The sequence below is a fragment of the Phyllostomus hastatus genome, unplaced genomic scaffold (genome assembly GCF_019186645.2).
Source record: "Phyllostomus hastatus isolate PE091 unplaced genomic scaffold, TTU_PhHast_1.1 phas_contig_80, whole genome shotgun sequence".
Classification (NCBI taxonomy): domain Eukaryota; kingdom Metazoa; phylum Chordata; class Mammalia; order Chiroptera; family Phyllostomidae; genus Phyllostomus; species Phyllostomus hastatus.
The window spans coordinates 6,578,947-6,606,844 of record NW_025333960.1 but is presented as its reverse complement, the minus strand read 5'-3'; the positions used below and the strand labels follow the sequence as shown (position 1 = coordinate 6,606,844).

Below are 27,898 nucleotides of genomic sequence, written 5' to 3'. Positions count from 1 at the left end.
TTTGGACCAATGAAATGTTCTGGAACTAAATAAAAGTGGTGGTTAAACATTGTGAATATATTCATGACAATTGTACACTTTAAGATGATTAGTTTTATATTAGGTGAATCTCACTTTTTTTTAATCTCACAATTTTTAAAAATGTTAAAGACACACTTAAACAATTTTGTACCCATCTCAGGAAAAATTAACTTTATAAAATTATGTTTAGTGAAATACAGATTAAAATAATTTATAAATAATGCATTTTGACCAAGTGTCATTCACACTAAACTACAGATTTAAGGATAGTGACATAAGAGCAGATGTAATGAAAGGCATTGTACTTAAAATAATATAAATTCCACTATGAGGCAAGTTTAGATTTTGTTAGACAGATATTTCCTTTAAACTTAGTTTGAGGTTCAGGCCCTCTGTCTGCATGTCTGGGACACCTGTCTGTGTTAAGACCTGAATAACAGCAGAACTCTGCTGCTACAGGCCTGGCCTATTGTTCCTGATGCTTTGGTCACATGGCTGAGAAGAGTGGCCTTCTGTTGAAGACCTGGCTTCCACATGGGTTCTTTGGATCTCATTAAATGATTTCAGTAAGGAGACCAGCCTTCTCTAAGGAGAAGTGGTCTCCCCCATGGGTTAGGGTTAAAACAAAACAATTCCCATTTCATCAGCTCCAGGTGACTAGGGACACTGGCCTCTGGTTCCTGCAGGAATGGAGGCCTCAGCTATGAGGTTGTTCAAAGCCGGGGTCAGCTGATAGACACCAGAGCATTCCCCTGACAGGAGAATATTACTGCCTTAGAGGAAAATGACCATTTCTTTCTTTCCCATTAGTTAATTTTACATAGACATGCCACCTATTTAGAGATGAGCATATAAGCAGAAAGCCAATGAGAAGTAACCACTGGGCACCAACAATGTGTCATTTAATGTGATGCCAGAATACAGTTGTAATTGCAGGATTTAAAAAATTTTAATATAAAAAAGTATATGAAAGAAAATAAAATTCTTCCCTGGTTCTACCCTGCCCCCGAAATAAATACTACAAACCTTTGGTGATATCCTTGCAGCATCTTATAGACAAGCATATCCATTTATTTATCAAATTGGGATCTTAGCATAGCTACTGATTTAAAACCTGCCTTTTACACTTACTAGGAACATTTTTCACTTACTATTCATTGTTTGGTATCCTGTTACTCATTTAACAAAGTGCCCACTGTAGACATTCAATTTTTTGCTATTATATACAATACTGCATGGATATGTAGCTTTCTGCAACTCTCTGACTTTCCTGTTAGGCTAAATTCCTAATAGAACTACTTAAAGAGACATCATTGTTAAGGCTTTTGATTTATATTGTTATATCACTTTTTTGGACTGATCTAATTTTAATTCTTTGCAGTCAGAAAAAAAAAGATTTTCTTTACAGTATAAAAAGTTTCATCTCTTGAATTACTTGATTATTTAGTATCCTTTATAACTCTTTTGGACAGTGTTATCAAAGACACAAGCTTTCTTTTGAGTTTACAAATGATACTGTCAGAATCTGGTATATATTTCTTGCAAACAGGCCCACATGGGGAGAGGCAAAACCCAAAGTCCCAGCATTTTGGACCAGCTGTGAACTAATGTCATTACATAGAGCTGGAGAGAGAGAAGAAGAGTTAGTGAGTTAATCACACAGCACTAATGTAAATGTTATAACCTAAATGAGTAAATTACATTTTTATGAGAAACATACAGGGTGGGGCAAAAGTAGGTTTAGGGTTATTCATATGAAAAATAATACAATAATTATTAATAATATAAGAATAAACTGGTTTTGCATTATTATTATAATTATTTGCTTTATTTTAAGTTTTTTAAAGATTTTACTTATTTATTTTTAGACAAAGGGGAAAGGAGGGAGAACAAGAGGGAGAGAATCATCAGTGTGTGGTTGTCTCTCATGCCTCAAACTGGGGAACCTGGCCCACAACCCAGGTGTGTGCCATAACTGGGAATCAGACCAGTGGTCTTTTGGGTTGCAGACTGGCACTCAATCCACTGAGCCACACCAGCCAGGGCTATTTGCTTTATTTTTAAAATTGAATCCAATATCCAATGTTTTGATTTTCCCCTCATGGATCAATAGCCTTAACAACAATTATAACAAATATATGTGTGTGTATGTATTCATCCTTATCTCCATATATTTATTTCAAACATAAATATATACATGATAGGTAGATGATAAGTAGGTGGACAGATTAATAAAATGACAAACAGCAGGTGTCCAACAAAACCTTTCAGTGAGGTTGATTATTTAAGGGTCCTGTGGGGTTAATGTGATGACTGCATAGGAGTGTAAATTGAGGTGGTAACTGAACATGCATGTTGCTTATTATCCTTGGATTACCATTCATATCAGGAAATAAAGGGCTCTTGATGGATATTTTGGGGAGGTGTCATGTAGAAACAATCTTTAGTGAGGGAAGAAGAGACATAAATCCTGGCAGAAGCCAAGGGAAAGAAAGAAGGCACTGCGTTGGTAGAATGTCCCTCAGGCCACACACCTAGGTAGATTTATACTTTGCCAAATCACGTGGACGTGGATTAAAATACTCAGGGCACGCCCTGACCAGTGTGGCTCACTTGGTTGAGCATCAGCCCGCAAAGCAAGGGGTGACTAGTTCAATTCCTGGTCAGGTCACATGCCTAGGCTGTGGGTTCAGTCTTCTGTAGGGGCATGTAGAAGAGGCAACCGGTGGATGTTTCACTCCCTCTCTTTCTCCTTCCCTTCTCCTCTCTCTAAAAACAAACCAATAAAATCTTTTAAAAATAATCCCCAGGGCACAGAGGGAGCTGCATAAATAACAGTAGTGACAGTCACAAGTCATACCAGGGAAGGGCCAGGCAGACTATACTGGCGAGAGGTGCGGCAACACGGCCAGGCGAGGCTCTTATGTGAGAGGTGTTTGTCTCAGCGCCAGTCTTTCAAAACAGGAAGCTCTTTTACATGTCCTAGTCAATACATTATCAATGACATGAATTATTTATGACTTTCTGAAGATAATGGTATTCTTGGATTCCAGAAAAATTACTGTGCTGCAACTGTTCAAGGCTGGACAGGTTCACAGGATTCGGGCAGACAGAAGAATATTGACAGAGTCATTGGGATGTTTGACGTGTCTTTAGTCATGGGTGGATAGTCCACACACTGTAAGCCGTGTATCCCTGCACGTCTCTGCATGTGAAACATGCCTTTAAACATCTGAATATAAAACCCACGTGTAGACACAAACCAGTTTCTTATCTATTCAAAATTACTAACAAATAATGTATACAAATTTTCAGCTCTGTTAATGAGCATAAACTTTAGCATAGAGGTAAATGTGGGGAACAATGTAGGTAGAAAGCAGTGTGACAAAAGAGGACTTCCTAGAAAAGTTTATTCATTCACTCATGAAACAAATAGTATTGAACTCTTAGTGTGTGTCAAGGACTATATTAAGTGCTTGATATACATCAGGAAACAAAACATGAAGATGTCTGTCCTCATGGGGCTTACAGTCTAGCAAGGAATACAGAGAATACATAGAATATAATGAACAAATTAAGTACAAAGTTTTTTAGGCAGTGCTAAGCATTGTAGAGACAAGACCAACCAGGGCAGACTGAGGGGCCTGGGCTGGAGGAGGAGAGGATTGCAGTTTTACAGAGGCTGGCCGGGGAGAATCTCATTGAGAGGGGGGGTTTAAGGAGAGCCCCAACGTGAGCAAAGCAGGAGCAGGACAGATAGTCCAGGCAGCTGGAGAAGCAGTGCTAAGGCACTGCCTCAGATGGAAGCACACTGCAGGTTTGGGGAACAGCAGGATGCTAGTGTGGCTGGAACAGTGAGCAGGAGGAGAATGATGCCGCGATGCTAGGGAGGTCATGGAGAGAGGGACACCAGAGGAATAGAGTATTTTAGTCATTATAGGGACTCTGAGTGAATAGGGCTCCATATGGGGTGGTGAGCAGAGGAGGGACCTGAACTGCCCTGTACTGTAGAAGCATCCTGGCTGCAGTTCCAGAAGTGCTATAGGTTGGAAGGAGAAAGACAGGTTAGGAGGCTGTTCTAGTAAGCTAGGTGATGAGAGAACCATGCAGGTGGTGAGATAGTCAACTCTGGATACAGTTTGAAAGTGGAGTCTTCGTGATGAATTAGATGTGTCCTGTTAGAGAAAGAGAAGCGTTAACATGGTTCATGTCTTGGTCTCAGCAACTGAAAAAAAAAATTTGCCATCAGGAGAGATGTGAAAGCTGTAGATAGGACAGGTTTAGAGGGATCGGGAGTTGACCTCTGGTCATGTTGACTTTAAGATGTCCATTACACATTGAAGAGAAGTGCTGGAACTGCCCTTCTCTACCATCTTTAAGTAGCAGGTTCTTTTGAGGAAGGTGCTCCATCACAGAGAAGAGGAGATACTGCTCAGATAAGTGATCCCAGGCAGGTCCTGAGAACAATCATAGCAATAATCACATAATACGTAACCATTATATATAGGTTTTACATTTGCAAAGGTTTTTCAAATATGAACTTGGTTACTTCTTTCCCTGAAAGTTGGGGAACAATTTTCTTGAGCTCAGAAGAAAATTGGGTTTGGCTAAAGATTACAAGAAAAATATTTTTTCTTCCTGTAACCTGTCAGAGGCCTTAATTTATTCTCTCTTGATGAATCCTTTTTCAAGACAATGTCATTTTTCTGATATTTAGAGTCAAGTTAGCAAAAACCTGATAAAATAAAGATCACGCTTCTTATGGATTTCCCTTTAAAATCCTATTCCTGCCCACTATTCTGTTATTTGGCCCTAAAAGATTAATTGAGAGAGTAAAAACTGAAACCATTCTGCTTATGAGGTTTCTTGTGTCATGGATAGCCCCTGGAAATCGTTTGTAGTTCTCATTGGAGTAAGTGAAATTGTTCAGAGGACCGTTTCTATCCACCTCTGTTACTCATGGATTCTATTTGCACCTCAATGATATGGTTGAATTCCACCTCTGCCATTGCCCCTGCCCCCACTTGTACTTCCTGATTATCATTTCCCTGTACATTTTTTTTCTTTTCTTCACTCTCTTCTTCTTCCTCCATCTTTCTAATCCCCCAAATTTAGTTGTTCTGTATGATCCAATCCTTGTTATTCTCTGCTTTTTTCACTACCTCTCAACCTTGGCAAGCTCATACAGCATTGTGACTTTAATCAGCAGCCTTCTATTGATTCCTCCCCAAATTCATCCCGTCTCCAGTTTCATCCCTGTCCTGAATTCCAGTCCTCCATCTGTAACTCCCTCCCACACATGTCCCTGATCATCCCACCAGTCACCCAACTTATCTAAATTTAATTTGTCACCTCTTCCAAAACATGTCTCATCACAGTGTTTTTAGACTGTCCTCGCTGTATTAATGGCAAATGTCTCTAACCCACATTCATGTTCCTAAAGCAGAGCTCTGGGATTCTCTTGATTAAAACTTCCCATCCATTCACAGAATCCATCCAATCCAAAAATACCCATTGAATGTTTACCTGCTAGGCATAATTCTAGATGCTGTACATATAGCAGTAGACAGAAAAGACAGATCCTCATGGAGCTTACATCCTACAGGAGCGAAGAAGGAAACTGAACCTCAGCAATTAGATTTCCCCAGATGGGATTTGAGCCCAGGGCCTCAAATACCAACATCCATGCTCAAACCATAAATATTGTTTTATGGCTCTGTTTATACACCTTTATTATGTTTTATACTAAAATTTTCCTAAGAAATATGTCATTGTCAGTATAGCAAACTCACTTCTAAAGACATTTGCTTTCATGTAACCTTATTCCCCAAAAGAGGGGCTCCTCTCCCCATTTTACCTCTCAGCACATAAAACAAGAAGGATTCAGAGTGACTAAGAAGACCAAGAACAATGCCTCTAAATGTTATGTAATTCAAGCTTGATGATCCAAAGAGAATTTTTGTCAGATAACTTGATGGGGCCTTGTCGGGAAGCAAAGAATAAAGTCGTGATTCTTTGAGTCCCTAATGAAAACACCGAATTATTTTATTCCTGTTCCCACACAAATAAGTTTCTCTTATAAGTCTCTTTGGCATGCTCCAAGTACACAGTTTCCTCAGAGAATTAGGATTTTACATAGAAGATCTTGGGTATAAGAGTGGGAGTATTGTGAAAGGAAAAATCAAAAGCTAAAAAATTAATTTTGGAGAAAAATAATACTTGAGGAAAATTATGTTCCCATCACTGTAGGATAGATTTATTTAATTCTTTATTATGGGTCATGGATCTGATTACTACAACTTTATACTTATCACGGTTGTTTTATGAGGTTACAATTTAGAAACAAAATATAGAATCTCTAGATAAATCTTATTGTATCTTTTAAAAAGTATAAGAGCAGCAAAAACCATGAAACTTTGCCAGTGTGGCAGTGGAGGTCCCTTTGGCTTGACTCTTCTGCACTTTGGAACCACAGGGAATTCTGAGTCTGTCCCAGGCCTCATGGGGTCACTTTTGGTAGAGAAACAGAGAGAGCCCGAGATTATGTAGGTAACTATTTCTGTGCACAGCTACAAGCAAAGGAATGGAAAGCTACTAGAACTGATAAGTGAAATTAACAAGGTTACAGAACACAAGATCAAATGCAAAAATCAATTATATTTCTATGTGCTAACAATGAAAAAAATCCAAAAATGGAATTTAAGAAACATGTATATTTAAAACAGCATTCAAAAAAAACTACTTAGAAACAAATTAACAAATGACTATACACTGAAAACTGCAAAATGTTATTGAAAGAACTTAAGTAAGGCACAAATAAACACATATATCATGTTTATGGATTAGAAAACTTATTTGTTAAGATGGAACTTCTCCCCAAAGTGACCTATAGATTCAATGCAATCTCAGTCAAAACACCAACAGGCTTTTTAAATAGAAATTGACAAGCTAACTCCAAAATGTATGTGGAAATTCAGACGACCTAGGACAGCCAAAATGAAGTTGGAAAAGAACAAATTTGGAGGACTTAACATCACTCACTGTAAGACTTACTACAAAGTTAGGATAATCAAGACACTGTGACATGAGAATAAACATATAGATCAGTGGAACAGAATTGAGGGTCCAGGAACAGGTGCACATGTGTATGGTCATTTTCAACAATGGTGTTAAGGTAATTGAATGGAGAAAAAAATAGTCTTTTCTGTAAATGTACTGAGAAACTTGGATAGCCTTATGGAAAAATGTGAAACAAAGTTTTCCTCACACCATCCCGCAAAATTAATTCAAATGGATCTTAGACCTGAATGTAAGAACTATAAAACTTTTGGAAGAAACTGAAAGAATATACATAAAAAGCATAAATGGTAAAACAAAAAATTGATTAATTGAATATTGGCAAAATTAAAAACTTTGCTCAACAAAAGATGCTTAAGAAAATTAAAATGCAAGCTACAGTTGGGAGAAAATATTTGAAAAACCTATAGTTGACAAAGGATTTGAATTCAGTTTTTTTAAATCTCTTAGTCTTGCCCTGGCTGGTGTGGCTCAATTGTTTGGAGCATCATCACTGTAACCAAAAAATTGCAGGTCTGATTCCCTGCCAGGGCACATAACTGAGGTTGTGGGACAATCCCTGGTCCGAGGAGGCAACCAATCAATACTTCTCTCTTGCATTGATTGCTCTCTCCCTTCTTCTCTTTCTAAAAGCAATGAAAAAGTGTCCTCGGGTGAGAATAAAAATAATTGATTAATTAATTAATTTCTTGGTCTTATAAAAAATAAAACTCAACAGGAATATAAAGTACAGCACAGGGAATATAGGCAGTAATATTGTAACTATGTATGATGCTAGGTATGTAGTAGACTTACTCAGAGGATTACTGTGTAAACTATATAAATATCTAGCCACTATGCTATACATCTGAAGCTAATATAAAGTAATATTGAATGTCATTTATAATTTTTAAATTAAAAAATAATTAAACTCAATAATAAGAAGACATACAACCCATTTTTTAATGGGCAAAATATTTGACAAGACATTCCAAAAGAAGATATGCAGGTAGCCACAATTACATGAGATGTCTCCCTCACTAGGGCAATGAGATGTCAACTACACACCTACTAGAGTAATTAAAATTACTCTAGTAATTAGAGAAATTAAGAACACTGAAAAAAACAAGTATTGGTAAGGATGTGGAAAAATTAGAACCCTTGACAATGTAAACCAGAATAGCCACTTTGGAAAACAGTTACAGCAGTGTTTTAAAGTTAAATATTCACCTACCATTTAACCCAGCAATGCCACTCCTGGGAAGAGAAATGAAAATAAAAGTCCATTTACAAAGACTGGTATACATATATTCCTAGCAGTGCTATTCATAATAGTCAAAAACTAGAAATAACCCAAATGTCCATCAACTGGTGAATGAATAAACAAATTGTGCTATATCTGTACAATAGAATAGAACTCAGCAACTTTTTAAAATAGGAACAAACTGGACCCCAAGCCCTCACATAGCCCTGTAGGTTCAAGTCTGCTCCCAGCCTGGCCAGACACTCACCACTTGCCTTGTGGATCATGCTTTCTGCATCATGTGCAATATATTTGTTGACTTAAACTACCATTTCCCTCTCACAAGAGGAGAAATTGTGGAGGCCCTAGTCAAAGGCCTTCAGAGACTGGAATACAAAGGATATGATTCTGCTGGTGTGGGAGCTGATAAAGACAATGAAAAAGACTGGGAAGTCAGTGGCTGCAAAATCCAGCTCATTAAAAAGAAAAGCAAAGTAAAAGCACTGGATGAAGAAGTTCACAAACAACAGGGTATATGGATTTGGATATAAAATTTGAGGTAAACCTTGGAATAGCTCATACCCATTGGCCAGCACATAGCAAACCCAGTCCTAATCAATGGCCATCCTCAGCACTCTGATAAAAATAATGAACTTATTGCTATTCACAATGGATCATCACCAACCACAAAAACTCAAAAAAGTTTTTTGAAAGCAAAGGCTGTGACTTTGAAGCTAAAACAGACACAAAGATAATTTCCAAACTTCTTAAGTACATGTATGGCAATCGGGAAAGTCAAGACAACAGTTTTACCACCTTGGTGAAGTTATCCAACAATTGGGAGGTACTTTTGCACTTGTATTTAATAAAAGTGTTCATTTTCCTGGCCAAGCAGTTGACAAAAGATGAGAAAGCACTTTATTGATTGCTGTACAAAGTGAACATAAACTGTCTGTTCATCAAATTCCAATATACAACAGAACAAGCAAAAATAAGAAAGAAATTTCAGTCTTGTTACTGAACAAAATTTTTTTAAAAATGGAGGTTCAGGGCCTGTTACCACAAAAAAACAAACTGGTGAGGCAGGTGCTGGTGCAAAAGGAAAAGAGGTTTGTAGAATTCTCCTGTGAAACCATCTGGTCCAGGGCTTTTGTGTGTTGGGAGTTTTTTTTTTATTACTGCTTCAATTTCATCTGCTGTTGTTGGTCTGTTCAGGCTTTCTGCTGCTTCTTCATTGCGTTTTGGAAGATTATACTTTTCTAGAAATTTGTCCATTTCACCTAGGTTTTCAAATTTCTTGGCATATAGTTCTTCGTAGTAATTTCTTACAGTCCTTTGTATTTCTGTGGTGTCAGTTGTAATCTCTCCTCTTTCATTTCTGATTGTGTTTATTTGGCTCCTCTCCCTTTATTTTCCTTGATGAGCCTGCTTAAAGGCTTGTCAATTCTGTTTATCTTTTGAAAGAACCAGCTCCTGGATTCACTGATCCTTAGAATTGTGCTTTTAGTCTCTATGTCATTTAATTCTGCTCTGATCTTGGTTATTTCCTTCCTTCTACTTGCTCTGGGCTATCTTTGTTGATTTCTACAAAGCATTTAAGAAGGAGCTAACCCCTATCCTTCACAGAATATTCTAAAAATTCAAAATTGTGGAAGACTACCAAACTCTTTTTATGAAGCCAGCATCATCCTAATCCCCAAACCAGATAAAGACACAAAAAGAAAGAAAACTTCAAGCCAATATCACTGTTGAACATAGATGATAAAATCCTCAACAAAGTATTGGCAAACTGCATCCAGCAATACATTAAAAAGTTCATACACCATGATCAAGTGAGATTCATCCCAGGGATGCAAGGATGGTACGATATTCACAAATCAGTTAATGTAATACATCACATAAACAAAAGCAAAGACAAATATCACATGATCATATCAATAGATGTGGAAAGGGCATTTGATAAGGTACAGCACCCATTTTTTGTAAAAACACTCAGCAAAGTGGGAATAGAGGGAGCACTCCTCAACATAATAAAGGTCATATATGAGAGACCTACAGACAACGTCATACTCAATGGGCAAAAACTAAAATATTTTCCACTAAGATCAGGAGCAAGACAAGGTTGTCCACTTTCACCACTTCTATTCAACATAGTATTGGAAGTTTTAGTCACAGCAGTTAGGCAAGAAAAGGAAATAAAAGGCATTCAAATCAGAAAGGAGGAAACAAAACTGTCATTGTTTGCAGATGACATGATAGTATACATAGAAAATCCTATAGACTAGGCCAAAAAACTGCTCGACCTAATAAATGAATTTGGCAAAACAGCAGGATACAAAGTTAATATACAGAAGTCAAAGTCATTTTTGTATACCAACAATGAAACATCAGAAGCAGAAATCAGGAAAAAAAATCCCATTTGATACAGCAACGAGAAAAATAAAACACCTAGGAATAAACCTAACCAAGGAGGTAAAAGACCTGTATTCAGAAAACTACACAACACTGAAGAAATAAATTAAGGAAGACTCAAACAAATGGAAACATATACCATGTTCAATGATTGGAGGAATTAACATCATCAAAAATGTGCATCCTACCCAAGCAATTTACAGATTCAATGCAATACCTATTAAAGTACCAATGGCATATTTCACAGACATAGAACAAACACTTCAAAAATTTATATGGAACCATAAACAACCCCGAATAGCTGCTGCAATTTTTAGAAAGAAGAGCAAAGTATGAGGGATCACAATCCTGATACCAAAGTGTATTACAAGGCCACTGTAATCAGAACAGCCTGGTACTGGCATAAAAACAGGCACATGGACCAATGGAACAGAACAGAGAGCCCAGAAATAAACCCAAGTCTCCATGGTCAATTAATATTCGACAAAGGGGGCAGCAACATAAAATGGAGTAAAAATCGCCTCTTCAACAAATGGTGTTGGGAGAACTGTACAGCTACGTGTAAAAAAATGAAACTCGAGCGCCAACTTACACCATACACAAAAATAAATTCAAGGAGGATAAAAGGTTTAAATGTAAGCTGTGACACCATTAAAGTCCTAGAGGAGAACATAGGCAGGAAAATCTCAGCTATTTCACACAGCAACATTTTTAATGATATGTCCCCTATAGCAAGGGACATAAAGGAAAGAATAAACAAATGGGACCTCATCAAAATAAAAAGCCTCTACACAGCTAAAGAAAATAGTTTTAAAATTAAAAGAGAACAACTGTATGGGAAACCATATTTGTCAATGATACCTCAGACAAGGGTTTAATCTCCCAAAATATATAAAGAACTTACAGGACTCCACTCTAAGAAGACAAGTAACCCAATTAAAAAATGGGCAAAGGACTTGAACAGACACTTCTCCAAAGAGGATATACAGAGGATGCAGAGACACATGAAAAGATGCTCAGTATCACTAGCTATCAGAGAGATGCAAATTAAAACCACAATGAGATACCACTTCACACCAGTCAGAACGGCCATCATAAACAAAGCAACATACAACAAGTGTTGAAGAGGTTGTGGAGAAAAGGGACCCTAGTACACTGTTGGTGGGATTGCAGACTGGTACAACCACTATGGAAAACAGTATGGGATTTTCTCAGAAAACTAAAACTGGATCTGCCTTTTGACCCAGCAATTCCACCTCTAAGATTATATCCTAAGAACCTGACACACCAATCCAAAAGAAACTATGCACCCCAATGTTCATAGTGACACAATTTACAATAACCCAGTGTTGGAAGCAACCTAGGTGCCCATCAGTAAATGAATGGATCAAAAAACTATGGTACATTTACACAATGGAATTCTATGCAGTAGAAAGAAAGAAGGAGCTCCTTACCTTTTGCCACAGCATAGATGGAACTGGAAAGCATTATGCTAAGCAATATAAGCCAGGCATTGAAAGACAAATACCATATAATCTCACCTTTAACAGGAACCTAAACAACAAAACAAAGAAACAAGCAAAATATAACCAAAGACACTGAAATAGAGACCAGGCTGACAGTGACCAGAGGGGAGGGAATTTCAGGGGAAAAGGGGAAGGGTTTACAGGAACAAGTATAAAGGACACATGGACAAAAACTAGGGAGGGGGTGGAAATGGGAAGGAGGTGGGGAGGGCTGGGGGGGTGGGCTGGGATGGGAGTAAAAGACAGAAAACTGTACTTGAACAACAATTAAAATAAAATTAAATTTAAAAAAGGAAAAGAGGTTTATTCAGGTGCCACACAACCTGGGAGAATGCTGGATTCCCATCTCAAACACCATCTCAATGTCCCTGCTCAAGCCCAAAGTTCTTTCTTAAGGGTAAAAAGAGGGGAGGGCTTTTTTCCTAATCCAATTATCTTTCCAGCTTTTGGCTCCAGACTCTATCCACTCAGCCTTCTAGTTTTCTTGTGCTAAAGGCCCTATCTATTCATTTTTCTAGCTTTCAGAGCCTCGGGCCCCACCCATTTATATTTCTGGCTTTTCCAGGAGGGCTTGAGCCCTATCCATTCATATTACTAGCTTTCAGTGTGCTCAGGCTAAAAACCTCTCCCTGCTGCCATCTTGGACAGTGTGCACAGATTCCCCTAGTGCTCCAACCGACAGCACAACTTGCTTTTTCTCTGTTGAAGAAAAAACATTGGGGGTATTACTTTGCTTCCAATGCAAGTGCTGTCATGGAACACATCAATCACATCACCATTCTTGAAGATGATTATGTCACTGAGGTGGTGGGTAGCTATCTTTCTAGCCATTGAATTAAACTAAAGTCAGGAGAATCACCCTGGGAGAGCTCTGCAAACCCTCCAAATGGAACTCCAGCAAATTATGAAGGGAAACTTCAGTTCATTTATGCAGAAGAAAATTTTTGAGCAGCCAGAGTCAATTGTGAACACAATAAGAGGAAGAGTCAGCTTTGATGACTCTACTGTGAATTTGGGTCATTTGAAGGATCACATTAAGGAGATCCAGAGCTGCTGGCTTTTTATTCTTTTTTATTTTTAGAGAAAGGGGAAGTGAGAGAGAAAGAGAGGGAGAGAAACATCCATCAGTTGCCTCTCACATGCCCCCTACTGGGTATCTGGACTGCAACCCAGGTATGTGCTCTGGCAAGGAATCAAACCCATGACCTTTCAGTTCACAGACTGGCACTCAGTCCACAGCCACACCAGCCAGGGCCAGGCTTCTGATTTTCATTGCTTGTGAGACAACTATCATGCTGGTGTAGCAACACGGCCAGTTCTCAAAATGCTGACTGACTAGCCTGTTATGGTAGTTTCTATCCACTGATTCCCTGGATAGAAACATACCAGTTTTTCAATGTGACTTTTGCTTTTTCATTAGTCAATCAAGTGAGACAGCATTTGCCCTGATGGGTCTTCAGTACTGTAAGAAGGGAGGAGCTGTTACTGTGGGGACCACAAACACTGTGGGCAGTTCACACTAGTCCTTAGCCTGAGATTGGCATGGCCAGAACAAAGGCTTACACCAGCCAGTCTGTATCCCTTTTGATGTTTGCCCTTATGATGTGTGATGACAAGATCTCCATGCAGGAGAGATGTCAAGAAATCATGCTTGGATTGAAGCAGCTGCCCGATTTGATTCAGGAAGCACTGAGCATGGATGATGAAATTCAGAAACTGGCAACAGAACTTTATCACCAGAAGTCAGTCTAGATAATGGGACGTGGCTATCATTACACTACTTGTCTTGAAGGGACACTAAACATCAAAGGAATCACATGCACTCTGAAGGCATTCTGGCTGGTGAATTGAAACACGACCCTTGGCTTTGGTGGATAAGTTGATGCCTGCCATCATGATCGTCATGTGAGACCACACTTAAGCCAAGTGCCAGAATGCTCTTCATCAGGTGGTTGATAGGTAGGGATGCCCAGTGGTGATTTGTGATAGGAAGATACCAAGACCATTAAGAACACGAAAGGAATAATCAGGTACCCCACTCAGTGGGCTGCTTGCAGGGCATTCTTAGCATGATGCCCTTATGGTTGATGGCTTAGAGACTGTGATGTTGATTTCCCCTAACCTTGCCAAATCGGTAACTGTAGAATAAGGAGCATCTGAAAGTCTGGGTGATTAAGCAACATAAAGCACCTTTTGTATTTGAAATTTTGATTTAAAATATCACTCCTTTAAGTCTTTTTTTAAGTAAATCCTTCTTTATATATCACTTATAATTTTTCCACTCAATTTGTGATTTATATGAAATTACCTCATTTTTTTTCAGTAATTTGAGGGGGTTGAAAAATGGAATCTATATTCAAATCAGAAACAGATTTAGCTCTTGTTTTCTTTAAAGGGTGTTAGGGGTTGGATTTCTTGTACCCTTCACTTCATTCTGAGGGGACTGTGTGTTTTAAAAGTAAGTGGCATTTGTTTTGCCATGCTTCTATTCATTCAGACCAATGAAAGAGTAGTGCATTTATTGAAAGATCTAAAGCCAGTAGCAATGTACTTGGCCACTTAATTAAGGTTTTGCTAAGTTATATATAAAGAGCAGATGCTATGATTTACTTTGAAATTTGTGTACATTAAAACTGAAGTTTTTCTTGATGGGATTTCTACCTAAGGCAGGTTGGCCTTAGTCCCTCAAACTTGTTGCTTGTTATCTGTAGGTCAAGGTAGTTTAGGAAGCTAAATAGTATAGTAGCACACTGGTTTTTTCAGCCCTTAACAGGAAATATTTGTACAATTTCATAGCATATACTTCAAATTCAAGCTGCTTTGGACAACTGACAATATGATTTTAAATTCAAAGTTGGAATATGTATACACTGAATATCCAGCTACGTGTTTTCATCTCCTAAAAGTGGTTTTTATTCCCTTGTATCTGTAGTTTTTTTAACCACTGCTGAATGACATATTTTATTTTTTTCTTTAACATTACCACAGAGTTGCCATCAGATGCCTCAAATTAAATCAATATTGATATATTCAGAATTCTCTTCAACTTTGTCCCAAAAAAGAATTTCCTGTAGTTAATTTTAACTTCCCCTTCACTGCCTTGTATGAAACTAGTGCCTTCATGCCAGTTTGGAAGATTTGCAAGTCTTTTGACTAATCATTTGACTCTATTGGTGGGCAAGTCTTAGGAAAAGCTATATGTTTTGCAGTGAAATTAATGAAGGATTGCATCAAATTTAGTACAGGCATACCTGGGAGATATTGCAGGTTTGGTTCCAGCCCATGATAGTAAAGCGAGTATTGCAATAAAGCAAGTCGTAATCTTTTTGCTGGTGGAGTGTCTCACCTTCAATTTGTAAAAAACTCCAACCTCTGTGAAGCACAATAAAATGAAGTGAAATTGTAAAAAGGAACAAACTTCTAATATAAATAAATCTCAAAGTATCATGCAAAGTGAAAAAAGCCAGGTAGAAAAGACTGTATGATTTTATTTATATGACATTTGTAAAAAAGACAAAACTATAGAGACAGAAGTAAGTTACCAGGGGTGGGAGTAGAGCTTAGCTCCAAAAAAGGTGCGGAAGTGATGGAGGTGCTCTAAAACTTGGTTGTGTTGATGGTGGCATGACTGTGTAAATGGGTGAATTTTATGGTATATAAAATATACCCCATAAAGTTGTTTGTTTGTTTAAGATTTTTTAATTTATTCTAGAGAGAAAGGAAGGGAGGGCAAAAGAGAGGGAGAGAAACACCTGTTGTGTGAGAGAAACATCCATCAATTGCTTCTTGCATGAGACCCAACCAGGGGATCTGGCCTGCAACCCAGGCATGTGCCATGATCCAGAATTGAACCTGAGCCATGCTGGTCAGGGTTCATAAAGCTGTTTTAACTAATCCAAAGAATAGTTAATCTAGGCTGTCCTAAGGGGGAAAAAAAAAACAAAGAGAATTGTGTTCATTATAAATTTGTATTTGTCCCCACTGGTCTCCCCAGCACAAGCAACTGCCTTGGACCAGAGAGTGAGGAAGCTCGCTGGCCTCAAAGCATGCTTCTGAATCTAGGTTTGTCTACTTCCTAATCAAGGAAGCTTGAGCAAATGGAAAGTATCCTTAATCATTCTCATTTTATAAAATGGGATTTGTCTGAGACATAAATGATAGCATGTATCTAACACCCTTAGAATAGTGCCTGGAACATGGTGGGCACTGGATAAATGCTAGGTGTGACCTTATTTTCTATAGTTTACCTGTTGAGATTCCTGTCATGCTTCACACTAGGAAAGATGTGGGTGTGGGGACTGCTACTGGTTTTGAATTAGTTGGTTTGGGGTTTCTTTTTAGCACAGTTATGAAAGCTGCTCCTAAATAAAATTGTAGACATACTGTATTAAATTAGATTTGAGGATGGACAGAGATTATAAATAACATAATCATAGTGTTACAAGGCATGACAGGTCCCACCCAGACTTTTAACTTAATATCCACCTGATATCTGAAAAAGAAAAATAACAGAAATCTATTAGATCATTCTGTTATCCAAGGGATAAAATGGAGTAGGTGTATTTTAAATGAATTAGACCTAAACTTGAGCTTTAGAAAATTCAGTTAAATGGCTACTGACCTGAAACTGCCTATTTTTAAGGTCCATTTGATTATAATAGTGGGTATTCCTCACTGTGTTCCAATGAAAAATGAGGTAAAACATTTATTTATGCTTCAGTTTGTCCTAGAAAAGATGTAGTGCTGCTGACAAAGCTATGAAACAAGTTAATAAAATACCTTTATTCAGAAAATAACAATTTCAGAGAATACAAGGGAATGAAGCTAGGAACAGGAGAGTAAGTCATGTGAAAATGGAAGTGAAGTTAGTACCCAGAGCATAATGCAAAGCCCTATACCCATGCCAGGAATGACCCTGACACATGATTTCTCCACTCAGTAATGTAAAAAGGCTCAGTAGAAAAGTCACAGGGACCATAAGATTAAAAATTAATAATAAGATATAGAAAGCAGTTGCTTGAGAGATGCAAAAAAGTATTTCTGATGCTAGAATTAGAAGAATATCCATAAGTCATCCTAGAAAGAATATTGTGCCATGAGCCATGTGCCAGGAATAGTATTTTCATACTCAGTGCAGTGACAATTTCCACTAGTCTCAGGACAAGGCACTGAATGAAAGCAGTTCTGCTGAGCCTTGTGTGTATGGCCGGAGCTTTCACTACAAACCACTGGACAACATTCATTTCAAGAGATAAGAAATGTGCTTTTGATTCTTATTTCAAAAATAAAAAATATACTTGAAGTGTCATTGTAAGCAAAAAGGTATTTTATTGTATGATACTAGCAGAGATATCATGCAATAATTTTATTCTGCTGTGTCTTATCATACATACATTTATTTGTGTTTTAGAGCATTTATGAAGAATTTAAAAGCAAAAGAAGAAAATTGTTTCTCAAATTCCAAGACAATGCCAGGCATTTGTAACCTGCAAATTCCAAGTTAGTTTTGGATATGCTTTATATATAAAGGAGATATAGACAGCATATGTGTTTTTAATTTTTTTTTACTTAAAAATCCAAATTATGCTGTAAAATTTAAATCCTTGCTTTTTAAAAAGTAGGTTTAGATTTGATATCATTATATTTTCTCTAACACAATTTGAACTCTTTTGAGTAAAAGTAACACAAATGTGCATGCATTTTATTTGATAAATATATGAATAACCCAAGATGAGTCTCATATTCAATAATACAGAAAAAATTAAGTAATGTCACTTAGTAATTTCCTTTTATGTTCTCAATTTCTATATACTCTCAGATGTCAAAAATAGATCACATTTCACTGTGAACCACTTTTTTTTCCAAACATATGCACATACAACACAAATTACCTTTTCTGGTATTATTCATCTTAGTTACTAATTGAGGCATACCAAAATTATTCCTCATTTATTTCCCAGTTGTTGTGGTAAATGTATGAGAATTCTAGCCTGGCTCTGGGCAAGTTTTTAATTATAGCTGAAAAGCTGCACTGACTTAATGATTTTACAGAATTATTTCTTTACTTGTTTGTGTATTTTTAGCTGAGGTAGTGGCATGGTGACTATGATTTTCAAAACCCTTTGTTTTTTCAAAATAATGTTGAAATAGAACAAATGCTGTCTAGGAGATTTGCTACCAAATAATAAAGGTGGAAAAAAGGGCATGAGATACAGATAAAAAAATGGGCTGAGTGTTGATAAATAGAGAAGCTGAGAAATGAGTGCCTGTAGAGTGATTCTCTCTACTTTTGTAAGATTTTCCTAATAAAATATTGAAGAAACAATAGTATCAGCAGCCCTGGAATTTTTGATGAAGCTTTAAACCCCATTAAAAAAAAGACACTAAGAATCCTGGGGACCTAGCTATCTTCTATTTCAACATCTTTGTTTACCAATGTAGAAGTTAAAGAGAGATTGTTGTTGCTTTGGTGTTTCCTTGGCATTGTCCAAAGCATCTGTTTTAAAACCACAGTGCCCAGCCCTAACTGGTGTAGCCCAGTCAGTTGGGCATCAACCTGCAGAGGTCACTGATTCAGTTCCCTGTCAGGGCATATGCCTGGGGTTGTGGGTTCCACAGATTGGGGCATGTGCAAGAGGCAGCCAACTGATCAATATTTCTCTCTCATATTGTAAAATATTTTAAAAATAAAATAAAATCATAGTGCCCACAATTCCTGCCTTACTATTCCTATCAACATGTACCCCAGAAACCATGTGTCTTGAATTTTGGCCAAGAACTCATCTGTAATTCTGTCTCAAAGGCATTAGCTCACACTGTTAAAGAAAAAACAATTCTGACACTAAAGACAGTCAGGAATTTTACTGAAGGGACCACTACACTGGAGTTTTGCAGTAGGGGAGAAAAATGGGGCTCAATTCCAAATACCGCCATAACTCAGGGGTTATCACTCTCTGCCAGGACCATCTCAAGAGTAACAGAACGGAGTATTCTCTTGCAATGCGGTGCATGCATGTGTTTTCACATGGCTCTTAGAAGGAAATATTTTTTCAGGAAGCCTACAAATTCCAGTAGACTGATGAGGTAGCAGTGGGAGATTCCAAAAGGAAATAAAAATCTAGGGAGACAGTAAAAACTGAGGGGTTCAGCTACTCTCCTTCCTGTGGACATTGTCCATTCATTGTTAACTGTGGACAGTTTGGATTTGTTGATAATAGTAACAGACAGACTGACAGACAACAGATACAGAGGCATATGGCATAATTTTAAAGGCTGTTCCTAATTCTGGGAAGTCAGAATTAGACATACTAGAACATAATAAAGCTTAAACTTGGAGCCCCTCACTCCTACTCCCCCTTCAAAGATGTTATACCTAATTTGTATTCTTAATTTTTTTTTTAATTTTACAAAGAGTGCTCCAAACTGGATAATCATCAGGCCCCACAATACTCGGATACACCTTTGTATGGAATTGTAAATCTCTAAGAAAAATAGCAACTCTTAATTTTTTTCCTCCAAAGACTCTATGCTGACTCTTAGGAATCATGGCAGCTGTGAGGAACATAAACAACTCAGCTGCTGGATGCACTGTCAAGGCGGTGGCTAGCAGACCAGGTGGTCCCACGTTCATGTGAGGATAAGCTGGGAGGAACAACTGGGGAGTGAGACAGACCTCGCAACCCAGGGTTCCAGCACCAGGAAAGTAAAGCCTCAAAACTTCTGACTGTAAAACCTATGGGAGTTGCAGCAGTGGGAGAAACTCCTAGCCTTACAGGCGAGTTCGTTGGAAAGACCCATGGGGTCCTAGAACATACACAAACCCACACATCTGGAAACCAGCAACAAAAGGGCCAGATTTACTTGTGGGGTAGTGGGGAAGTGACTGAAAGCAGGCTGAGAGCACAGCAAGTGGCATTATTCCCTCTTGGACCTCTCCCCCACATACAGTCCCACAACGCAGCAAGGTGGGTTGCCTAGGCCTGGCAAATATCTAAGCCTCCACCCCTTACAATGTCACAGGTGTGCCAAGACAAAGAAATGTGGTCCAAATGAAAGAACAGATCAAAACTCCAGAAAAAGAACTAAGCGGTAAGGAGATAGCCAACCTATCAGATGCAGAGTTTAAAGCACTGGTGATCAGGATGCTCACAGAAATGATTGAGTATAGTCACAAAATAGAGGAAAAAGTGAAAGCTATGCAACGTGAAATAAAGAAAGATATACATGGAACCAACAGTGAAGGGAAGAAAACCAGAACTCAAATCAACAGTTTGGAGCAGAAGGAAGAAAGAAACATTCAACCAGAACAGAATGAAGAAACAAGAATTTTTAAAAAATGAGGAGAGGCTTAGGAACCTCTGGAACAACTTTAAACCTTCCAACATCCAAATCATAGGTGTGTCAGGAGGAGAAGAGGAAGAGCAAGAAATTGAAAACTTATTTGAAAAAACAAATGAATGAAAACTTCCCCAGTCTAATAAAGGAAATAGACTTCTAGGAAATCCAGGAAGCTCAGAGAGTCCCAAAAAAATTGGACCTAAGGAGGAAAACACCAAGACACATCATAATTATATTACCCAAGATTAAAGATGAGAGAATCTTAAAAGCAGCAAGAGAAAAGGAGACAGTTACATACAAAGGAGTTCCCCTCAGACTGTCACCAGATTTCTCAAAAGAAACCTTTCAGGCAAGAAGGGGCTGGAAAGAAGTATTCCAAGTTATGAAAGGCAAGGACTTCCATCCAAGATTACTCTATCCAGCAAAGCTATCATTTAGAATGGAAGGGCAGATCAAGTGCTTCCCAGATAAGGTCAGGTTAAAGGAGTTCATCATCACCAAGCCCTTATATGAAATGTTAAAGGGACTTACCTAAGAAAAAAAGAAAAAAAATATGAACAGTAAAACGACAACAAACTTACGACTATCAACAACTGAACCTAAAAAAAAATAACTAAGCAAACAACTAGAACAGGAACAGAATCACAGAAATGGAGATCACATGGAGAGTTATCAGTGGGGATGAGGGACAATGGGGGAAAAGGTACAGGGAATTAGAAACATAAATGGTAGGTAGAAAACAGACAGGGAGAGGTTAAGAATAGTATAGAAAATGGAAGCCCTGGCTGGCGTAGCTCAGTGGATTGAGCGCGGGCTGGGAACCAAAGTGTTTCAGGTTCGATTCCCAGTCAGGGTACATGCCTGGGTTGCAGGACATAACCCCCAGCAACCGCACATTGATGTTTCTCTCTCTCTCTCTCTCTCTCTCTCTCTCTATCTATCTATCTCTCTATCATCTCTCTATCTCCCTCCCTTCCCTCTCTAAAAATAAATAAATAAAATCTTAAAAAAAAAAAGAAAGAAAATGGAGAAGCCGAAGAATTTATATGTATAACCCGTGGATGTGAACTAAGGGGGGTGAGCAACGTTGGTGGAAGGGGGTTGCAGGGTAGAGGATGATAAAGGGGAGAAAAAAATGGTACAACTGTAATAACATAATCAATAAAATATACAAAAAAAAGAAGACCGCAGCTGCTTTCTGGTCGGGTAACTCCAGACACTTCCGTGCAAAGATGGAATGGGTGCTTCTGGGGTTGCCATGAGGGACAAATGACTGATGTGGAAAGAGTTGTAAATACTGTAACAAAGTGTTTTATGAAAATTTCTACTTATGAACAATTAACTAACATGTAGGAATTTGTTTTCATAACAGTATTAAGTTAGTTTGGGTAATTTTGGCAATATGAATTCCTAAAGCCACCTTTTACTTTTCAATAAGGAAAGTTTTTGCTTCAAGTATGCTCCTCATTATAATGGATGAAACTAAGCACTGTGCTCGTGCAGATTTGAGTGAACCAACAATCACAGTTCACACTTAACTCATGGTGGTTGTTTTTTTCTTTAATGCCAAAAAACAATAAATTACTGTCCATAAAGGATGTGACTTTAAAGGTCTCATTCTTAAGTGCCTAATGCTTCTGGGCCAGTTGTAACCTACCTGCTCAACTATGTCTATTCATAGTCATGGCTCACATAGAAAATTTAAAGCAGCTAAAACAGAACTTACCATTAAAATAGGCATTTTTTTCATTGCTGAAGTGGCAGTTCCACTAGTTAAAATTATTGAATACTAAAAACTTTAAAATTGTTATTTAGTTGTGCTTCTAGTTAATGAATGTCATTAACTTCTGTCTTGCAGTCTCATTTTGGGGAAATTTCTGAAATGATAAAGATGATTGACAGGTTAATTTGCACAATGATAACACATATACATCCATTTTCCATTACACAGAATGCGAAATCTGTATTTTACCATATGCAAAGTAGATTTCCACAAAAAAAATAATTCATGCGCTACCTGTAAACTTTGGAGGGCAGTTTCTTTTTATTTTTAACTTTTTGAAGGATTATAACACCTGCATTCTCTTATTAATAACATTTTCAAATTTTAGGAATTCTTTGATCATGTGAAGAAACTTTGGGATGATGAAGGTGTGAAAGCATGCTTTGAGAGGTCAAATGAATACCAGCTGATCGACTGCGCACAATAGTAAGTCTGCTCTGGGCCAGGCCCAGGCCACTTTGAAGATAGGACTAAATGATTGCACACACATTGGTGCTGTGCTCCCAGTGTTACTAACATCTCTTGAATGCAAGGAACAAATAATTACCATCTCACTACAGAAATCAGCTTTTAAAATGAGGCATGTTTAGTAGATAGAAAATTGAAAATCCAAGGAATCACTGTTTCAGGGAAGAATCAGAAGCCTGTTGTATTCACTTCATCCTGATCATTGTTTTCAGTTCTATTCGTTTTTGCTTATATAGATATAAATAGATATATCTGTAAATTATAATGTAATTAGATATTACTTTTTCTATTTTAATTTTGTAGCAGGGACCCCAAGTTAAAATAATATCAAAAACTGCAGTCAAGTCCAAGCTCTTACTTGAAGTAATAAGTGATACACAGAAGTAAATTAGGACCTTGAAAGTAGATGGTACTTAATATAATAAGTAAATATTTGATGAAAAATGTAATGAAGAGAAATAAGAAAAAGGCCTTGGTGCTAAAGCTGGCTGATTGTTCATTGATATTTTAGATTCATTCTATAACTATTAGAGAATAATTGTCCCCCAGGAAAATGTTAATCAAGAAGTTCTAGAAATATTTGCTGTTTTGATAACAAAAATTATTTAGCTAGTTTTATATGACTTTTTGGACAGCAATTAATCAGCACTTTTACATTTTTAGTCTATACATTCTAAAAATGCATACACATAGAAAAGATTCCATAAGCATAAAACCTGGGAATTCACAATGTTAGGAACCAACTAATGGAGCTATACTGTAAATACCAATTTCAAGGAGAAAACAGTTGTGTGGCCATCCCCGGCCCTTTCTCATCCATAGGCAATCAGACACCATCACCTTTTGACTGGCACTGAGACGGACCAATGGCAAGGGCCCAAGGAGGAGGCAGTGGGTGTGTCCCAGGCGTGATAGGAAGCCACTGTGGAAGCAGATAGGTGATGGCAGAGGAGCCATAAACTGGTGAACAAGGTGGCTGCTGCCTGATCCTCCCAAGTATTGAAGGCCATACCAAGGAACTTAGATTTTCTTCCAAATACAATGAATGCCCATCAGCTCCATGAATGAGATTGTCAGGGTCACTCTGATTACAGTATGAAGAATTAACAGAAGAAGGCAGAGACCCTGGTGGGGTGCCTTGGGTCAGGTGGTGGATTGGATCCGTGAGGACAGCAGAGGAAAGGGGGGATTAAAGGTGACAATGCAGTGGGTCATGGAGCTATTTGTTAATATGGAGAAACAGGGAGAAGTTGTTTATGGAAGAACAGAGGAAGATACTAGGCTTCCATTTGGAGAAGTTAAGTTTGAGATGCCAAAGGGATGTCTAAGGGGAGAGTTCAAGCAGACAATTGGTTGGAGCCTGGGGCTCACAGTGAGACTGGTGATACAGGTATGGAAGTTATCAGCCCTCTGATGGTATACAAAGCCTTGGAAATGATTAAACACACTGGAACAATTTCAAAGAGAGGAGAGTCCTGAACCCAGGAAGTTCAGTCCTCAGAAGTTAGTTTCAGGAGGAAGGGCCTCAAATCATATATAAGTGGGTGGAGAGAGGGAGTTCTCCAGAGGAGGGAAGAGGGTCTCTGGGATGAGATGGGGGAGGGCTGATGGTACTAGTAAGATTTATTTAACCTCCTTCTGATCACAACCAAGAACTGACTACACCCCCACACCTCCACCCTCACCCCCAGTCTGGGAGCATTTGATGAGCAGCAGCTATATCCTCAGCTCCAAAGAGCATAATAAAACATAGGGGTGCAGCACAGACCTGCTCCATGCTCCCTGAAGTGACCACCAAAGGTTTTAATGGGCTTCTACTGCATATGCTAAAGAAACTATTAGCTAACTAAAATTTTTCTTAACCAGAAAAGTATTTAAAATTTCTCATTTCCTGACATGCTTAACAGTTCCTTGAACACTTGCCTTTTCATATTGGCCATGCCCTTAAGTTTACATTTGTGGAGATATTGCTGTGGTTACTCTTATGTCATTTAGTAGATACATTTCTTTTCATTCCACAGCTGGATGAATCACTCAGTCCACAAGAACCAGGCTGGTTTAGATTTGGGTGTAGGAGTGGGGAAAAGCTCCGAGTGGCACTTAAATGCATTGCTCAACAGTACTGATTTTTGAGGCATAATGCTTATTATGAAGGGAGTAATTCTAAACCCTCTTAAAGTAACTTGTTTCATGGCAGAAACCACAGGAATATTTGGGGGAAGAGATGCTTCTCAGTGATGCTGAAATTCTGTATGGCTGTACTGCTGATAAATAACCTAAGGGCAGTCTCACAGGTCCTCAAAAGCTTAAACACAGAGGTATCCAGCATCTCCACTCCTGGATATATACCCAAGAGAATTTAAAACTTATATCCACCCAAAGATTTATGCACCAGTGCTCACAGCAGCATTATTCCTAATGGCCCAAAAGTGAAAAAACAAACAGTGTTCATAAAATGCTGAATGAAGAAGCAAAATGTGATACATGACATAGTGAATATTATTGTCCAGAATAGAGATAGAGATGTCCATAGAGATAGGAAGTAGATTAGAGGTTGCCAGGCATTTGAAGCTGGGAGAAAATGAGAATGACTACTAACAGCACAGGGTTTCTTTGGAGGATGATGAGAATGTTCTGGAATTGGATAATAGTGATGGTTAAACAAACTTATGAATATACTAAAAAATACTGAATTGTATACTTCAAAATGTTCAACTTTATGTTATGTGAAATTATATGAATTATATCTCAATCTAAAAAGAGAAAGATTACAGGGAAGAAAGAATCAGAGCAGGAAAAGTAATGGGAACACTGGTCAAGACTGGCCAGGGGTCCTCTTGTCAACTATAGGTGAAAGTCTAAACATGCATTTATGTACTCAACCAGCCACAGTGCCATTCTCCAAGCCTGCAAACATATACACTCATGAATGGGAGCTTCCAGATTATAATGCGTGTATTCTATAAAAATTAAAAAACAATTAAGGTCTATATTATGCTATTTGGCATGCAAGGAGTGGAAACTTACTCAGGTAACTTCAAGAAAGGGAAATTCGTTCTGAGTCTCAGAAACCACTAGTGAGTAGGAGGCACTGCAGGGACCAGCTCTTCTGTTCCTGCTGTCTACACATTTGACTCCACTTTCCCCATCTGCTCTTCTCATCCGTTGCTCCAGACTGGCAGGCGCACTCTGTAAACTGCAGGCCAGATCCCAGATGAGACAGGGAAGATCAGTTTTGCTAATGGCCAGGCAGCCTGTCCCCATGCAGCCGTGTTTCCCACGCCATCACACTGCCCTAGCGGCCCAGTCAGTGGCCACATCCATGGCCCTGACCAAAGGCTGTGTTAGGCCAGGGCAGCCAGAATGCACTGTCCAACATCAAGACTGACATGGCTAGAGGAATTGTGGAACAATCACTGTAATTGAGCTTCCAGTATTGTAATTGTGGTAAAAATGAGTGTCTTTGAAGTATCAAGCAAGCCGTGCAAATGACCAGAGTTTATACTTGATACAGTTTCCCACTTCACACTCTGAACCTTAAAAACAATCTCTACTGCATTACACCCCAAAATGCATTTCCTCTAAGTCCTAATAATAAAGCTTCTTGGAAGCTGCTATTTTGGGAGAGAGAAAATTGGATCTTTAGAATATATTTATAATATTAGACTTTGTTTAGTGTAACTTGAAGCTCTACAGCTAAGAGTGTAGGTTCTTATGCTTTGCACCAATGTCTTTACATCATGAGTCTCTGGGAGTATATCCATTTGAATAACTAGTTTTACAATACTCTCAAAGACAGAGACTATCCAGAAAAAAAGAGCAGTGAGAAAGGTAAAGTGACTTTCTGCTACATCCCTGTGTGCCTTTGCCGTCTGTCAGGAGTCCTTTCTCTAACACTGACTTGGAGCTCATGGCTCTCAAGTCCTTGAATCTAAGGTTTCAGGAAAATCCAGAAGTTATTAGCAAAAATGAAGTTTCAACTTCAAAGTTGACTTTTTTGTAGGTCAGTTCAAAATAGAAGAAACTATAATTTAAAATGTGCGTGTTACTATGTGCTATTGAACTCATCAAATATGTAATCAACCATCTGGGTACACATACATATTCCTCATAACTCCCATTTGACCTTTATTTCTAGCCAAATTTATTTTCAGTTATATTTTCTCAATCTGCAGAGTTGAAAGTGTTCCTGTTAATGGTACAATATTTTTTTAGGTATGAAGAATAAATTTAGTGGCAGGGCAATGTAGGTAGGTCAGATATCTCTGTGTGAGTTGATCAACCCCTGATTACCCATGTCTTCTATGCTCTTTGGAAACCCTCCTCTTGAGAAGGAATATTTGAGAAGTTTTAACTTAGCTCCAATGTTTCTGTGTGAGTAGGAAACCTCTACTTTTCCTCCTGTGTGTCTGCCTTTTACTCTCACATGACTGCCACACTCACAACACTCTGACTCCAGATGTGGAGGAGGATTTTTTTTCCCCCACCAATCTATTCTCTGTGATACCAGCTGGTTGTCCTGCAATTTAATTCAATTCTGATACTATCTACTTGGAGATGGTGTCAGACCCAAAAGTTAGGAGCTCAGACCCATGATATTGCCCCACTTTAGAGGCCACTTAAAAGTAGTAGGTCCCCAGGTTACCTACAACTTCTGTCCGACTTGGCTACAAATCAGAAGTACCCATGATCTCCTCCCTCTTGGGTTCAGTTATTTGCTAGAACAGCTCACAGAACTTAGGAAAATACTTATTTTTATGTTTACCAGTTTATTAAAAGATATGACAAAGGATACAGATGAATAGCCAACAGGAGTTTGGGTGGCATTACCTTTCAGGTACATGCATGTATTCACTAACCTGGAGCTCTCCAAACCCTGTACTTCTGGAATTTTTATGGGATCTTGGTCATGTAAACATGATCCATCATTAACTCCATTTCCAGCCCCCTCTCTTCTTCCTGGAGACCGAGGGGGTGGGACTGAAATCATGGCTTGATCCTTTTGGTGATCAGTCCTGGGTGGCTTCGGGTATCCATCCAGAGTCACCTGAC

General features: G+C 38.3%; 1 protein-coding gene and 1 pseudogene across 2 annotated transcripts in view; both read left to right on the top strand.

The window, feature by feature from the left end:
• The window catches only part of GNAL (G protein subunit alpha L), a 160,969-nt gene that overhangs the window by 91,784 nt on the left and 41,287 nt on the right, over positions 1-27,898 (top strand). For both annotated transcript variants that reach the window (XM_045850378.1, XM_045850379.1), the window contains exon 5: positions 22,707-22,804. In XM_045850378.1, coding sequence (XP_045706334.1) covers positions 22,707-22,804 — 98 coding nt within the window. The remainder of the gene's footprint in view (positions 1-22,706; positions 22,805-27,898) is intronic.
• Positions 8,620-14,407, top strand: LOC123826402 (annotated as a pseudogene).